This window comes from Heterodontus francisci, chromosome 7, assembly GCF_036365525.1.
Source record: "Heterodontus francisci isolate sHetFra1 chromosome 7, sHetFra1.hap1, whole genome shotgun sequence".
NCBI lineage: Eukaryota > Metazoa > Chordata > Chondrichthyes > Heterodontiformes > Heterodontidae > Heterodontus > Heterodontus francisci.
Window position 1 is genome coordinate 120,398,428 of NC_090377.1, and position 17,110 is coordinate 120,415,537.

Sequence of the window (17,110 nt, forward strand, 5' to 3'; positions counted from 1 at the left end):
AAGCACAATCGATGACATTTTTCAGTTTGGGGCGAGAGCATTTGTATTTATATCATAAATTGTGTCAGCACTGAAACCTTGTTAAATGTTTCCTCCCCACATCAGCCTTTTACCTCGTGTTGTATTGGATCGGCCGGTCAGAGGACCACAACTCCCCCGCCCTCTCAAATCCCGGATCCTCCATTCTCATTGTCTATCTCCTCTGGACGGGCATCTCTGAGTGCAATTCTTTCCTCATCAACCTGGAGCGGAGTCCCGGGCAAACCAGAATCGGTGACGAAACTCATTTCAGCAGGAACTCAGGATAGTGAGTGGGGTTCCCCAACTTCACTGGAGGGTCAACTGAGTTCTGTTCTAGTCTTTCATGATGCACTACAACCCTTTCAAGTGAAGGCTCTGTATCTTGCAGGTGAGCGGCAGCAGCTTCCTAACTAATGATTGTATGTAGTCAGCCTCATTAACTCGGTGTGTTTGCTTCAGCACTGCAAGTACCTGAGTTATATTTCAAAAAAAAATTATTTAAAAATTTTTGAGATATATCATCATCAAGTCTTGAGCACAGGAGGAGGCCATTTGACTCATTGTGCCTGTGCCAGCTCTTTGAAAGAGCTTTCCGGTCAGTCCCACCTCCCTGCTGTTACCCCATAGCCATGAAAATTTTTCTGTTTCAAATACATACCCAGTTCTTTTTTGAAAGTTATCATTGAATCTGCTTCTACCACAGAGTGTTCCATATCATAAATATTGCTGCAGAAGAAACTTTCTCGTCATCTACCTAGTTCTTTTGCCACTTAAATCTATGTCCACTGCTTACCAACCCTTGTGTCAATGGAAACCATTTCCTTTATTTATTATATAAAAACCCCTCATAATTTTGAACAGCTCTATTAAATTTTTCCTCAAACTCTGCTATAGGGAGATCAGTTCCTGCTTCTCTCATCTCTCCACGTAACTGAAGTCCCTCATCCCTGGTACCATTCTAGTAAATCTCCTCTGCACTCTCACCAAGGCCTTGACAGCTTTCCTAACGTGTGGTGCCAGAAGTGAATGCATAACTTCTTTTCTTTGTACTCTATGCCACTATTTATAAAGTTCAGCATCCCGCATGCATTTTTAACAGCATTAATTTAACCTGTTAACATGCAGAATTTACTAGGCTTTACACATGAAACAATCCTGATTTTTAGGAGCAGCAAAGTAGCATATTTAAACTGCTTGTGATATAAAGCATTGTTTGCAACTCTTTCAGCTGTAAAACTGCTGGATCAGGACCAGCAGCAGCTGAACTCTGAAGGTAGGTTATCTTCCCACCTTTTCAGCAAGGGACTTGTGTGTAGGAGACAGAAATTCTACGAGTTGATCTCAATGTAAAATAAAATTTAAAATGGACAAGTCTAAAGAAGGTAGTTTTGCTTCATGTTCCAAAAGCTTCCAATATGTAATGAGTGGATGAAGAAACAAAGCTTTATTCTGACTGTGAAATTACACTGCTACTACTTCATGTTAGTTTGCAGTGATTTATGATGCTACAGTTGTAATGTAAAATGCAGCCTAAGTTGTTGCACCACTTTACAGTATACAGTTTGTAGCGATTCAGAAAATTATGGTGAGTAACTGCACTAATGTCTCTTTGGCATCTGCATGGATACTGATGTCAACATGGTGTTGGACATTTTCAGACATAAAGACCGTATGATTGAATTTCTGCTTGGTAATGTTGCATTGCGGTTTATTTTATGATGAGATTTTGCCCCCAAATGTTGGATATGAACTTCTGAAAAGATTACATATGTGCGAATGTGGTCTTTTTCCATTGACAGGCCCAAATTGCATTTCTCCATTGAAAACACAGGAGATGGAGCTTACAGACCTCACAAGTAAACTACTCCTGCATTACACACCAAAAGTAAGTTGCGTATCGAGCTTATGATCCTACTCTTGGATTGTTGTGTTTTTCTTTAAAGATTTTCCTGACTTTGTTTTTGCCCACTACCTTTCTCCAGAAGCCATTGATTCTGCTGATGCTTGATTTTATTGGCACTGGGTGCCCTCTGATATCTCACCCAATTGCCCAGAGTTCTTGCATGAATTTCAGGCAGTTTGACCGCTGAGGGCATTACAACTTGTTAAATATTCAGCAAATGTCTGCACATGCATATGTTCCAACAGAAATCACAAGAGTGATGAGGAATGGAAACCTTGGTTGACTTTCCTACTCCTAATCCAGGGAGTTGAGAACAGTGTTAGAACTGCTACTGTTCTCCCAGCTGAGATGGCTTCAAACCAGAGACCATTTAAAAAAATTAATTCTTGGGTTATCAGTGTTGCTAGCAAAGCTGGCATTTATTGACCATCCCTAGTTGCCCTTGAGAAGGTGGTAGTGAGCTGCCTTCTGCAGTCCATGTAATGTAGGTACACCTATAGCACTGTTAGGTGGGGAGTTCCAGAATTTTGACCCAATGACAATGAAGGAACTGCAATATATGTCCAAGTCTCAATGGCGTGTGATGTGACAGGAGGTTTAGAGGTGCTGGTGTTTCCGTGCCTCAGTATAGTTAGCCTTCTAGATAGTAGAGATTGTGGGTTAGGGAGGTCTATATGATTCAGTTACTTGCTGGATAATTTTGACTCACTTCAGGAATTAACCTTGTGTTACGAATCCTCTTTTCGTCATCCAGGATGGTATAACCGAAACATATCTGCATGTGGTTAAAAACTAGGCATTTTGATCTGAGATTGTTAAAGTTGTGAGGTTTTAATGCCCAATATTCAAAATCCAAATGCTATAATCATGGCCTTTCTGCATTTTTTTCAGGCCTGCAGAAGTCCCATCTGCCTTGATTTGTCTCCGAATCTCTTTCACGGGAGATTGACTGGGCATAAAGTTGTCAACTGGGACATTAAGGTATTTCAGTTAGTGTTGGCTTGTTGACCATAATTATTATTGAGAATAAAAGTTATCCTCAGGATAAGGATTTTACATTGGAAAAACACAATCTATAAATCGTTAGATTGAAGGAAATCAGTTATTAATTGCATTTAAATAATTTTTTTTCCTCTGGTTCAGAAGTACTGTAAAATGAAAATGTATAGGAAATGATGTGCAGATGGTAGAACTTTTAAAATTACTTTTTGACATTTTTCTCAGTTGAACGTTCCATTCCCCTGCCCTGCACACTCCTCTCACCATCACCCCCACCCCAGGTGCTATTACCTTAACTTCTCCTTCAGCCATATGTTTGGCAGAGCCATTGCTGTAGGTATCACCCTATTATTGCTGATGTATAATTGGCTGGTGTAGGACACCCTTGGGGATCCCTGACTGAATTTCCACATGACTGTATCAGCTACCTAAAGGGCAACATTGCTGTAAGTTCCCATCACTTAAATCATCCATGCATAGGATGGGCAGGTACCTATATCAGGACAATGACGCACACCGTTAGCCAGTACTCTTGGCATCAATTGCAAACTGCTGCTTGGAACATATTAATCATGCTAACTATTTTGGGCAAATCAGTAAGTATTTTTACTGCATTGGCAATTTTTAAAAGCTCTGCTGATTTTAGCCGAAGTTGGGGCTTCAAGTAATTTCAATCACCTGCTTGCAACACCTTTGAGATTTTGAGTGCAACTGCGAACAATTAGGAGAAGCAGTTACTAAGTGGAGATTTACTGTTCTATAATAACATGTTGCTTGCTTAATCTGGCAGGCAACTAGTTGAAAACCTATGGGCTAAAAGAAGGATCAATCAAGTACTGGGGTGAGCCGCTAAGATTTTTGCTCCGTTCATTTCTCCTTCCTAATCCCCCTTTTCCCCCACCACCTGACCCCCAACCGCTGCCCAACCCAAGATAGAACACTGTCATGTAACACATTGAATGGAAAGAGTTGCTGAAACTTAGTATTGAAGAAACTGACGCTTGAAATTCGATTTGAATTTGAGCTGACTGGGGTGAAGGGCTAGTGTTATACTGCTAGAGCAGGTAAGACATGTTGAATCTGGATTGGAATTGAGCTTGCATCGCCATACAATTTAAATGTTGCTCTACAGATAGATAATAGAATTCTATTTTTTTTTGTTGCAGGATATAATCAATTGCACTGGTGGTCTCAATGTCCTTTTCCCACTACTGGAGCAAATGAGTAATCTTGGCACCCAGGGATCGATGAAAAACGGAGACGATCCTGGGGCAACTGACTTTGTGACTCCTGAAGCGTCCTCCCCTGCTGAAGGTGACTGGGTGGTGGTTCCTTCAACTAGAGCTTCTGGTGAGACTTCATAGTAGTTGCTTTGGGCTCATGATTTAAAAACATTAATTTTACAATCAAGTCTAGGCAGGTGAATGTATTGCAGTTGTCTGTTGCCACATTACTGACCAGTTTTTGTCTTGTGTGTCTATTAGCGTGCAACCCTCCTACTCTCCCCATACACACCTTGTCCTTTTCCTATTTTACAAATTTATACATAGTAGTGAAAGGATGTTTCCCTTATTGGAGTGACTAGAACTAGGGGACACAGTTTAAAAAGTAGAGGTCTTCCATTTAAGATGGAGATGGGGAGAAATGTTTTCTCTGAGGGCTGTTAGTCTGTGGAATTCTCTTCCCCAGGGAGCAGTGGAGGCAGGGTCATTGAATATTTTTAAAAGGCTGAGTTAGGTAGATTCTTGATTGACAAGGGAGTCAAAGGTTATAGCAGATAGACAGGAAAGTAGAGTTGAGGCCACAATCAGATCAGCCATGATTAAATGTTATGAAAGTGCTCCTTTTAAAAAAAATTCTTTTGAGAACTCGTGGTTGAAGATTGCAGAAATAGATTCCTTTGGAGGACTGAAGTGATTCCATAAATGCTGAACTTTGTTTTTTTTTCAAAAAAAGGTCAGCCTTCTGTTTAAAAATATTTACTGGATGTCGCATGTCTTCAGCTAAGTAAATAGCAGGGGCCTTCTGACTGTGGGAGTTGTTAGAGAAGTGCCATGTCAAGATTTATGGTAGTCAAGAGTTGGTTTCATTTTGAATACCGTTTTGAGTCAGTTGGGATTATAGCCTGTGGAGAGAAACACCTGTCTGAGAAACCCTGCAAAATCCAGTGTGTGGTAGTTGAAACTCCTGATGCTGCATTTCTCCTGGAAAGCTTGCCAGATTAATTCTTGATGCCGCCTGAAAAGAACTGCCCCAGAAAGATCCCAGTGACAGCCATCTGGACATATTTGGAACACCAGAATAAAGGGACAACTAATATCATTCCACATCTTCTCCTTTTCCTTCAAGAATTAACAAGTATTTGACCAAAATATTTTTTTTGTCTTTTTTGTAAAAAAAAATTTCTACAGAGAAATCTTCTTTATTTTTCCTTTAACTGGTGTGTGTGTGTGTGTATATGTGTGGGGCTAATTTTAAAAGGGAATTTTCTTATTTCAATCTGTGTGTTAATGCTTTGCATCTTTACTGAATAAGTCTTGTTTTCCAATAAATTAATAATTTTGTTGTTTATTAAAGAAACCTGGTTGGTGGATTTTATTCTGAAATAAAAATAGAGTATATAATTGGCTGTATCAGTAACTGGGTAAACAGTTAAATATATGTTATGACCTGTGGAGAAGTAGAACTAGAGAAAGACAGTGCACTCCTCCCACCTTGGTCGTAAAACTTATCAAATGGCAGAGCAGGGTCGAAGGGCCGAATTGGCCTACTCCTGCTCCTAATTTGTATGTTCATAGTATCTGAAGATCCATTCTGAGGAAAATATTGCTCTGTTCTAATTTCTTAGTCACGTTCCTCTACTCAGGGCATTGTTGTCTGTTAATGCAACAATGTCCTGCATCTACTTAGTGCCTTTCAGCACAGGTCTTAAGGACAGCACTGAATGGATGTACAAGGAGCTACCTCGTGAAGCGGTGAGAAATTTGTCAGTTTCCCATTAACTCATCTAGGTGCAAAATTAACTTGTAAGTTTCGTATATCTGTGTGCAGAAGATTCTCGATCAAAAGCAGGAAGTATTCGAGGAAGCAAATATCCTTTTAATTGATAAGTCTATCTTGACCAAACAATGATAAGGAATTATATAGTTGACTAGTTAAATTGAAACACACTCAGTGAACATTGCTTGAATTAGCACTTCAAATGCTGTGCAGCTCTTATTACAGTATTGACATTTTAACATTTTTACATAATTCTCACATGCTTGTTTGTACTGATGGCAGCTCAGGTCCCCCATACTGTGAGTGTTAGTAATTCCTCCCAACAAGGCTTTCCGTTTAAAAAAAGAACACTATTGTGTTCAGACTACATGCCTGCATCTGTGAAAACAGTGGTATTTTCAAGTGGAAGCTGTTGCTATAAGTTTAAAAAGTTAATTTCATTTTTTCTTCATAGGCACTGCTCCAAATATGTTTCTTCCTTTTTCTTCCATTTCCTGAGCTAAAGCTGGCATCGCTGACTCAATGCTATTTTTTTTCTCGCTCCTGCAGTGCATAATGCTAGAGCATGCCTACACCCTCCTAACCGTCTTTTATCACTACATCCACTCTTTGCTATTCAAGATCTGTAGTAGTAGAGGTGTCTTTTTTTGCCAAATGTTTTTACTGCTCTTTCTTGGCCTTCTGCCTAGCCCCAAGTGTCTAATTGTAAAAGCCCATCTCTCGGCTTGTTTTAATCATTCCTCCTTTCGCATCCCTTGCACACATTTGAATTGGACATTACAGCATTACATGGGCGGTTAGTCCTTCTCTGCAGTGCTACCAATATGATGTAATTCTGTTGTCTGTACACCACCTCTCCCCACATGTGTACACAAGCACAATCTGATCGTGAAATCCATTTCTTCTGTCAGGCAAGCCCCCCCACCTGCCAAGACTGAGGCACACATTATTTCGCCACATGAACATTAAAACTTAAAATTGCAAGCCCCTTTCTGGAAAGACATTTGCATAGTAACCGACAGTGTTGGAACAATGGGGACCCAGTCGTTGCTTCTCCAATACACAGAAGTAGTGGTCAGACCAGTTTTAGTCACATGACTAACTGGCTGTTGCAATGGTTGGAACTGAAGAGAGTTTTAAATTGGAGAAAACAGTGTTTGAAATCAGAAAGCCGTGTGCTCCTGGAACTGAAGCAGAACTTCCTCTCCTGTCTGCCTGCTCCCATCTTTTTTCTCACGGAACTGAAGAATCTTTCGAAGACGCGTGAACCTCAAAGAGAGAAAAGTCTCCTACGTGGAACAAGATTTAAAAAGAATACTGGGCCCCAACAAAAAGCAAGATTACTTACAAAAGGACAACAGTGAGCTCAAAGCACAGTAAACAAGAAACTCTTCTGATATTGCCTCAAACCCCTCTCTACTATATTTTCCTCTCTTTTCTGTCCCTATTTGCATGAGTGTATCACGTGTGCATGCTAGTGTGGGCGCGTTGTATATCCGTAGGCATTAACCGTATTAGAGTTTGTTTTAATAAAATTTCATCTTTCTTCTTTAAACCTCAGAAAACCTGTGTGAATTGGTTTCTTTGTCTTATAATTGGAAAGCTGTGAACAAGAATTCACTAAGGGGGAGCTCAAAACACTGTGTTTAAAATTAAACCCTGTTACAATAAGACCAGGTGAAGATAGTAACAGTCCCCGAGGCACCTTTCGCACCTGGTCATAACACGTCCTAATTTATACTGTTTAGGTGACTACTGCTGTGTAATACAACATTACATTCCTAATTACAACAGTGACTACACTTCAAAAAGTATTTCATTGGCCAAAAAGTGATTTGGAATATCCTAAGGTCATGAAAGTTGCTATTTAATTGCAATTTTCCTTTTTTTTTTGGTAGTTTCTTCTCCCTTTTCTGTGTTTTGGGGAAAGATTACTGTGACATTCATGGGGGGTTATTGCCAGAATCTAAGTTAATAAACTAAAGTTATGCAATGTAATTAGCTCTCAGACTTTACGCCTTCCACCACCCGTGTTAAAGACAGTAAACAGGCAATAAAGAATAACTTGCATTTATAAAGCGCCTAATCACATCCCTCAAAAGTTTCCTAAAACACTTTGCATATAACTTTCACGTATTAGCACTGACTGACTTTGATGAACACGGCATCCATTTCATAGAGAGCAATGCCCCACTAATTGCAATAGGATCAGACAATTTGTTTTTTGGTGGTGCTGGTTGAAGGGAGAATGTGGGCCATGTCACTGGAGAGCTCCCTATTCTTCAAAAAGGGTCAGGGTATTTTTCAATTCAGCTGTACTGACTGATGAAGGTCCCTGGTTTGCATCTCAACAAAAGATGGCATCTAGAACGTGGCTTAGATTTGTAGAATCTTGCAGTACACAAACAGGCCAACTAACCTGTCAAGTCAGTGTGACTGTGTGTTTCCACTTAGCCAAATCCCATTCACCTGCTTGTGTTCTACAATCTTTCATATTCCTCTTTCAAGCAACTATATAATTCCTTTTGAAATAAATTTCTGGACTCTGCTTCAAGAGTGGTTTGTGGTAGGGAATTTCCCATCTGACTACCATCGATGTCCAGAATTTTTAAAAAATGCTTTTATGAATATCTTAAATTTGTCCCATTGTTACCCCATCATGCTGACCAATGGAGACAATCTTGCTGATCAGTGTGGACAATCTTACTTTTTACTGTATCATCAACCTTTACCTTGAAACCCATCCAAGTTCTCAATTTTAATGATCTAACTTCTCCATAAATGTAACCCCACATCCTTGGTAACATTTTAATGAATCTGTGTTGCTTCTTTCCATTGCTTTTAAATCCTTCCGATGATGAATACTTAAAACTGTGCATAGTATTGCCAACTGTAGCCTAACTAAAGTCTTGTGCAAGTTCAACATTACCTCTTCGCTTTTGCATTCTATACCTCTAGAGGCAAAACCAAGAATCTGAATGGTCTTATTTGTATGTGCCAAATTCAGTTTAAAAATTTGAAGTATCTTTAATTTGGATCCGTCAATCTCTCAGAATTTACAATCTACTTCACATCCCTGGAATATTTATAAGAGATTTGTAAGAGGGAAGAGGAGGAAATCAAATTCCTAGATTTTGAAATTGTTAGTCTGGGGGGGGATTTTATGTCTGAAGAGCCGCGAGAGTCCTGCATCGCCGCCTCTGAGGAAGGCCTGTTGCATTGCGTGCCAATTGGGCACTTAAGTGGACAGCGTGTGGGCCTTCCCTGGGATTAAGGATCCCGTTGACATAAGTCCCGCCTGCTGAGAGCTGCTGGCCAATCGGAGGCTGGCAGCTCTTTTACAGAGCAATGCCACCAGATGGCTAGGAACATTGAGGGACCCAGGCCACAGGTGAGTCATGACGGGAGGGGTTTGTAGCAAGGGGCTGGCAGCAAGGGCGGGGGTGGGGGGCTGGCATACCTTTGTACAAGAGACCCCACCCCCACAGAGCCAGCAAGTTCTTGAGTGTGATTGTCCATGTGCAATTTACAGAGGCCCGACTGGAGAAGAACCCTGTGGCTACTTATCTGTTGACAATAAAACATTTCATACGAAGACATCCAATCAATCAGGAGAACCTGCTTCACTCCCATGGAGTTGCCACTTTAGGCGCCTTGCTGCAGAAGGTAGGGAATCTCATTCCTTTGTATCCTAAAGTGGTCACTGATGTGGAATTTATATAATACAAGCAGATGTCAATGTGTCTTGTGTTTATACAGTTGCTGATGCTTCTGAAAGGTATGTCGTGGTATTAGCAAATTTTAAAGATTGAATCGTACTCCATCATAAGGCCAAAAAAATAGTGTAAATAAAAAAGCAGCTGATGTTGACTGCCCTCTGCTTGCTTGTGAGAACATGTACATAGAATGTACAGCATAGCAACAGGCCATTCAGTCCCACCTGATACATGCTGGTGTCATTACCCACCCCCACCTCCACCCACGGACCTCCTCCCATCCCTCTTCATCTGACCCTACAAACATGAGGGTGAAAGAAATAGGATGTGTGTTTATCTAGCTTCCCATTAAAAGCATCTACGCTATGCGTCTCAACTAGTTCATGTGGTGGCAAGTTCCATATTCTAACCACCCTCTTGGTTATATAAAAACCATTTTCTCCTGAATTTCCTATTGGATTTATCAGTGATTTTATATTATGGCCCCTAATTTTGGATTCCCCCACAAGTGGAAACATCTTGACCACGTCTACCCGAGTGAACCTTCAATAATCTTAAAAACCTTAATTATGTACAACAGAGCTCAAGCAGAAGTATTCTCTTCATATGGTGTGAGAGTTTCCAGGCCCAGCAGCAAAAATAAATATCAGAATTGATTCAGCAGCTACTGGTCTCAGACTAGTACGCCATTAGTGTTGTATATTTGTATAAGTGGCTCTGTAGGAAATTCAAGCACTTTTACTAAATTGAAAAACACAGCCTATGCTATGTTTTTATGTGACTTCATATATTAAGAACTATTCAGCTTCCCGAAGGCTTTGAGCTTTAAGTAAATCGTGTAAGTTTTAGTTTTAATGCACCTTTTTAGGCTCAATTTTTTTTTAAATTACTGTAATCTGGACTGGTTATCCTTTGCCTCCTGCCCACAGCTACTGATCACCATAGTGAGTTCACACTAGTACATGTGTTTTGAGACTTGCAAAGATTTGCCTGCATTTTCCAACATTCAGCATCTGGAAAATTAATCAGATTTGTTCAGCTACTGTGATTATGAATGCAACAGGCTGCTTCCATTTCTAAACAGTCACCACAGTGCAGGTTTTTGCAGAGAAGGATTTGTTCCTTGATAACAGTTGTGTTTTGCCTTGGTTTTTCTTACCTTTTTTTTTCTAAAAGCCCTTGTGTAAACTGGTTTAACCTACACATTTGAGACTACTGGATTGGTGAACCATAATATGTCAATAACTTTACTTGTGTTGGTCCATTGCATTGTAAAATGCTTATGCATAATTATTTGCTTTGCAGTGATATGGTTGTAGTTGTCTTCAGTGCAAGCACAGTTACATGACAAATGCATCAAACCATCTTAAAAACATAGCTTTTCATCTGAAGGTTGGATGTTTGAATTTTCTTTAGCCTTTTTTTTCACATTTGAGGTTGCTTTGAGACTCCCGAACCTCATCTAAAGCATTATATATGCCATTTTCCTCTGCTGTAGCACCTAGGTGCAAGCGACTATTTTGCAGCTTTTTAAAAAATCGTTCTTGGGATGTGGCATCACTGGCTGGGCCAGCATTTATTACCCATCCCTAATTGCCCTTGAGAAGGTGGTCGTGAGCTGCCTTCTTGAACCACTACAGTTCATGTGATATAGATACACCCACAGTGCTGTTAGAAAGGGAATTGCAGGATTTTGACTATGTGACAGTGAAGGAACGGCGATATAGTTCCAAGTCAGAATGGTGAGAGACTCGGAGTGGAACTTGTAGGTTGTGGTATTCCCATGCATCTGCCCTTGTCTTTCTAGGTGGTGGAGGTCACAGGTTTGGAAGGTGTTGTTGATGGAGCCTTGGTGAGTTGCTGCATTGCATCCTGTAGATGGTACACACTGCTGCTCTTGTTTGTAGGTGGTAGAGGGAGTGAATGTTTGAGGTGGTGGATGGGCTGACAATTGAGCAGGCTGCTTTATCTTGGATGGTGTCGAGCTCCTTGAGTGTTGGAGCTGCACTCATCCAGGCAAGTGGAGAATATTTCATTACACTCCTGACTTGAGCCTTGTAGATGGTGGACAGGCTTTGGGGAGTCGGGAGGAGTTACGGTGCAGAATTCCCAGCCTCTGACCTGCTCTTGTAGCCACAGTACTTACATGGCTGGTACACCCTTTGTGTAACTAATGAGCTTAATACTGAAAATGATGGAATTCAGCACCAGAAGGGTCTGGTTATCCTTTATAAAATCAGTCTCTCATTAATTATTTCTTTTGAGACTAATTTATTAAATTAACCCTTGTCTTGAGTTTTACAGGAGAGTTTGACGGTTCCTCATCCTTCAAATAGCGAGCAATGAGCTGTACCGAAACATGCAGCCATTTGTTCATAGGAAATAGGAGCAGGAGTAGGCCATTTGGCCCATCAAGCCTGCTCTGCCATCCAAACAGATCATGGCTCATCATCTACCTCTATGCCATTTTTTCCCCACTATCCCCATATCTCTTGATGTTATTAATATCCAGAAATCTGTTGATTTCTGTCTTGAACATGCTCAATGATTGAGCTTCCACAGCCCTCTGGGGTAGAGAATTCCACAGATTCATCACCCTCTGAGTAAAGAAATTCCTCCTCATCGCAGTCTTAATTGGCCTGCCCCTTATTCTGAGGCTGTGTCCCCTGGTTCTAGACTCACCAGCCAGAGGAAACATCCTATCCATAGCTACCCTGTCACACCCTGTAAGAATTTTGTAAGTTTCAATGAGATCACCTCTCATTCTTCGAAACTCTAGAAAATACATGCCCAGTTTCTGCAATCTTTCCTCATAAGACAATCCCACCATCCCAGCAATTACTCTGGTGAACCTCCGTTGCACTTCCTCTATGGCAAGTATATCCTTCCTTAGATAAAGAGACCAAAACTGTACACTATACTCCAGGTGCGATCTCACCAAGGCTTTATACAATTGCAGCAATACATTGTTACTCTTTTACTCAACTCGCCTTACAGTGAAGGCCAACATACCATTTGCCTTCTAAATTGCTTGCTGCACCTGCATACTAGCTTTTAGAGACTCATGAACAAGGACACCCAGGTATCTTTGGACAGCAACACTTCCCAACCCCTCTCCATTTAAGAAATACTTTGCCTTTCTGTTTTTTCTACCAAAATGGATCAGTTCACACTTATTCACATTATATTCCGTCTGCCATGTTCTTGCCCATTTGCTTAGCCTGTCTAAGTCCCCTTGAAGCCTCCTTGCATTCTTCTCAACTTACATTCCCACCTAGTTTTGTGTCATCTGCAAATTTGGAAATATTACAATTGATCCCCATATCCAAATCATTTATATGGCCCAAGCACTGATCATTGCTGTACCCCACTAATAACAGTCTGCCATCCTGAGAATGACCCATTTATTCCTACTCTCTGCTTTCTGTCTGTTAAACATTCTCAATCCATTGCAGTATATTAGCCCCAATCCCATGTACTCTAATTCTGTTTACTAACCTCCTGTGTTGGACCTTATCAAAAGCCTTCTGAAAATCCAATACACCACATCCACTGCTTCTCCTTTATCTATACTACAAGTAACATCCTCAAAAACTCCAACAGGTTTGTCAAACATGATTTTCCTTTCACAAATCCATGTTGATTCTGCCCAGTCAGATCATCATTACCAAGTGTCCAGTTATCTCATCCTTTAATAATGAATTCTAACATTTTCCCTACTACTGACGTCAAACTAACAGGTCTGTAGTTCTCCGTTTTGTCTCTTGCTCCCTTCTTAAATAGTGGGGTTACATTTACTACTTTCCAGTCTGCAGGAACCTTTCCAGAATCTATAGAAATTTGGAAGATAGTTCCTTCAGTACTCTGAGATGTAGCTCATCTGGTGCAGGGGCTTTATCAACTTTCAATCCACTTATTTTTTAAAGTACTACCTCTTTATTGATTCTAATTACTTTCAGTTCCTCATTTTTCTAAATCCCTTGGTTCCCTAGTATTTCTGGGAGATTTTCTGTATCTTCCTCCATGAAGACAGACACCAAGTAATTGTTTAGTCTCTCTGCCATTTCCTCATTCTCCACCACAAACTCTCCTGTTTCCACCTGCAATGGACCCACATTCATCCTTGCTAATTGTTTCCGTTTCATATACCATAGAGTCTTTTACAGTCCGCCTTTATGTTTCTAGCTAGCTTACAGTCATCTCTTTTCTCTTTCTTTATCAGTTTCTTGGTCCTCCTTTGTTGGACTCTAAATTATTCCCAGTCCTCGGGCTTACCACTTTTCCTGGTGACCTTATAAGCCATTTCCTTTGACCTAATGCGATCCTTAACTTCTTTTGTTGAAATAAATGTTTACCCCAGCCTGTCTTTATATGTTTTACTTGTGTGTAGTCCTTTATCTATAGGTTGGCTAGTTTGGTGGCATATTTCTGCTTCTGATGTCATCTGGACCTGCAATGTTATAGAAGTCCATAGTTGCCACCGTCTCCCATTTGTTCCAGTTATTACACTGCATAAGTGGCTTTGCCCAGAGTATTTAACTTAAACTCTGATCATGGGACCAATGATCACAAGCAAATTATCATGACATGTTTCCTATTTACATGGAACCAGCCTCCATGTTATGAACATACAAGCAACAACCACTTACATTAAAGGTGCTACATAAATGCAATAAAACATCCCAAGGTGCTTTATGGGAGCTTTATGTGACAAAATTCAAGACTGATCCTCACAAGGAGATATTAGGCCAGATGACAAAAGCTTGGTGCAAGAGGTAAGTTTTGAGGAGTGTCTTAAAGGAGGGAAGTGAGGTAGAGAGACAGGGGTTTAGGGAGGGAATTCCAGAGCATTAGGGCCTAAGCAGCTGAAGGCATGACCACCAATGGTGGAATAATTAAAATTCCTAGTAAAGGAACTAGTGGTAAGCTTAATAAAATATATTTTAAAAATGGAAAATAAAGTAAATAATTGAATAAAATAATTAAGTAGTTAATTAAAACACATTAAAGATGGAAGGGCAGGTGATGTGCCATGGCTGCAGCATGTGGGTGCTCCTGGATGCCAGTGTGATCCAGGGCAAACACATCTGCAGTAAGTGTTTGCGGCTCGAAGAGCTTCAGTTCAGAGTCATTGAACTGGAGTCAGAGCTACAGACACTGTGACACATCAGGGAGGGGGAAAGTTACCTGGACATTTATTACCAGGAGGTGGTCACACCCCTTAGGAGGGTCTTCTGATTTGGTCAGTGGTCAGGGACAGGAGAGTGACTGCAACTGAGGCAGGTAACGGGACCCAGAGGACATGAGTGCAGGAGCCTTAGCCTTTGCGATTGTCCAACAGGTTTGAGGTTCTTTCAGCTTGTTTGGATGAGAGTGGGGGTGCCACGTGGATGAGCAACCTGCCCATGACACCATGCTACAGGAAGCCATTCAGGTGGAGGGAGAAGAAAGGAATGTAGTGGTAGTAGGGGACAGTGCAGTTAGGGGGATTGACACTGTTCTCTGGAGCAAAGAGCGAGAGTCCAGACGGCTGTGTTGCCTCCCCGGTGCCAGGGTTTGGAACGTCTGCTCAGGGCTGGAGAGGATCTTACAGTGGGAGGGGGAGGATCCAGCCATCGTGGTCCATGTAGGTACCAACGACATTGGCAGGACAAGGAAAGAGGTTCTTCATAAGCAGTACGAGGAACTAGGCACAAAATTAAGAAGCAGAACCTCAAAGGTGGTAATCTCTGGATTATTACCTGAGCCACGTGCAAATTGGCATAGGGCAAATAAGATTAGGGAAATTAATACGTGGCTCAAAGACTGGTGTGGTAGAAATGGGTTCCGGTTCATGGGGCACTGGCACCAGTACTGGGGAAAGTGGTGGCTGTACTGTTGGGACGGTCTACACCTGAACTCTGCTGGGGCTGGTGTTCTAGCGAGCTGCATAACTAGGGAAGTAGAGAGGGTTTTAAACTTAATAGTGGGGGCAAGGGATCACATTTAGGAAGATATGGTAAATCGAGGAGTAGAGAAAAGGCAAGAGAGAAAAGTATTAATATGGGAAATTATAAACAGACTGTGGCAGGAAGGAGCAGAGCATACAAATGTAAGAGTAAATCAACAGATAAGGTTAGAGGTTACAAAAATAATAAAAGGACAAAACTAAAGGCTCTGTATCTGGATGCGTGTAGCATTCGAAACAAAACAAATGAACTGAGAGCGCAGATAGAAATAAATAAGTACGATCTGATAGCCATTACAGAGACATGGCTGCAGGATGACATAGATTGGGACCTGAATATTGAAGGGTACGTGGCATTTAGGAAGAACAGGATGCTAGGAAAAGGTGGAGGGGTAGCTCTGTTAATTATGGTATTAGCGCAATGGAGAAGGATGACCTAAGTTCAGGAAACCAGGATGTAGAAGCAGTTTGGGTAGAGATGAGAAATCATAAAGGCTAGAAGTCACTTGTGGGAGTAGTGTACAGGCCACCTAACATTAACCACACTGTAGGACGGGGTATAAAGGAAGAAATAATGTCAGCTTGTCATAAAGGTACAGCGATAATTATGGGGGATTTTAACTTACATAAAGACTGGAAAAATCAGATGGGCAGAGGTAGCCTAGATCAAGAGTACATAGAATGTCTTTCTTGGAACAGTATGTTCTGGAGCCAACAGAGAGCAGGCTGTGCTGGACCTGGTATTGTGCAACGAAATAGGATCAATTAATGACCTCATAGTTAAGGCGCCCCTAGGTAGCAGCGATCAGAATATAATTGAATTTTACATTCAGTTTGAGGGCGAGAAGAGTGGGTCCAAGACTAGAATTTTAAACCTAAATAAGGGCAATTATGAGGGCATAAAAGCGGCGCTAGCTAAAGTGAACTGGCAAATTAGGTCAAGGGATAGGTCAATAGAGATGCAGTGGCAGACGTTTAAGGGGATATTTCAGAATATACAGAATAGACACATTTCAACGAGAAATAAAAATTCGAAGGGTGGGACCCACCATCCATGCTTAACTAAAACAGTTAAAGATAGTATCAAACTTAAAGAAAAAGCCTATAATTGTGCAAAGATGGGAGGCCGGTCAGAAGATTGGACAGCATATAAAAAACAGCAAAGAATGACTAAAAGATTGATAAGGAAGGTAAAATTAGAATACGAGAGAAAGTTAGCTAGAAATATAAAGACAGATAGTAAGAGTTTCTATAGATATTTTAAAAAGAAACGAGTTAACCAAGTGAGCGTTGGTCCTATAGAAAGTGAGTCTGGGGAATTAATAATGGATAATAACGAAATGGCAGATGAATTGAACAGGTATTTTGTATTGGTCTTCACTATTGACAATACAAGTAACACCCCAGTATTGGCTGTAAGTCAGGAAATGGGAGGGAGGGAGGAACTCAAGATAATTACAATCACCAGGGAAGTGTTACTGAACAAATTGTTGGAGCTGCGGGCTGATAAGTCCCCGGGTCCTG

The 17,110-nt window shown here is 40.9% G+C and overlaps 1 protein-coding gene across 6 annotated transcripts in view; it reads left to right on the forward strand.

Moving 5' to 3' along the window:
- The window catches only part of nbeal1 (neurobeachin-like 1), a 282,280-nt gene that overhangs the window by 176,122 nt on the left and 89,048 nt on the right, over positions 1-17,110 (forward strand). For all 6 annotated transcript variants that reach the window (XM_068036045.1, XM_068036049.1, XM_068036043.1 and 3 more), the window contains 5 exons: positions 106-409; positions 1,821-1,906; positions 2,816-2,905; positions 4,090-4,273; positions 9,456-9,589. In XM_068036045.1, coding sequence (XP_067892146.1) covers positions 106-409; positions 1,821-1,906; positions 2,816-2,905; positions 4,090-4,273; positions 9,456-9,589 — 798 coding nt within the window. The remainder of the gene's footprint in view (positions 1-105; positions 410-1,820; positions 1,907-2,815; positions 2,906-4,089; positions 4,274-9,455; positions 9,590-17,110) is intronic.